Source organism: Penaeus monodon, chromosome 20 (genome assembly GCF_015228065.2).
Source record: "Penaeus monodon isolate SGIC_2016 chromosome 20, NSTDA_Pmon_1, whole genome shotgun sequence".
In the NCBI taxonomy this organism is placed as follows: domain Eukaryota; kingdom Metazoa; phylum Arthropoda; class Malacostraca; order Decapoda; family Penaeidae; genus Penaeus; species Penaeus monodon.
In genome coordinates, this window is record NC_051405.1 from 36109681 (window position 1) to 36109941 (window position 261).

The window sequence follows — 261 nt, forward strand, 5'->3', positions numbered from 1 at the left end:
TATCTTGTTGAGTGAGATTGAGTGTTGTATATTTGATTTTAGATATCCTCTTGGTTCTAAGTTTCTGCACATTACTACATAAGTTAAATTTTTTTTCCACAGGAGGCCCTTGAAAATTACCGTCATGCTGTCCGCCTGAAACCAGACTTTATTGATGGCTATATCAACTTGGCAGCAGCATTGGTTGCTGCCAATGACATGGAACAAGCTGTTCAGGCCTATGTCTCTGCTCTACAGTATAATCCAGTAAGTTTAGTCTTC

At 39.1% G+C, this 261-nt stretch overlaps 1 protein-coding gene across 1 annotated transcript in view; it reads left to right on the forward strand.

Annotated features, from left to right (window-relative positions):
• LOC119585787 (UDP-N-acetylglucosamine--peptide N-acetylglucosaminyltransferase 110 kDa subunit-like) overlaps positions 1 to 246 on the forward strand; it is a gene marked incomplete at its 3' end in the record, with an annotated part of 19670 nt that extends 19424 nt beyond the window's left edge. The window contains 1 exon segment of the mRNA XM_037934504.1: positions 103 to 246. Within this exon segment, the coding sequence (XP_037790432.1) occupies positions 103 to 246 (144 nt within the window).
• Between the last annotated feature and the right edge of the window lie 15 nt (positions 247 to 261).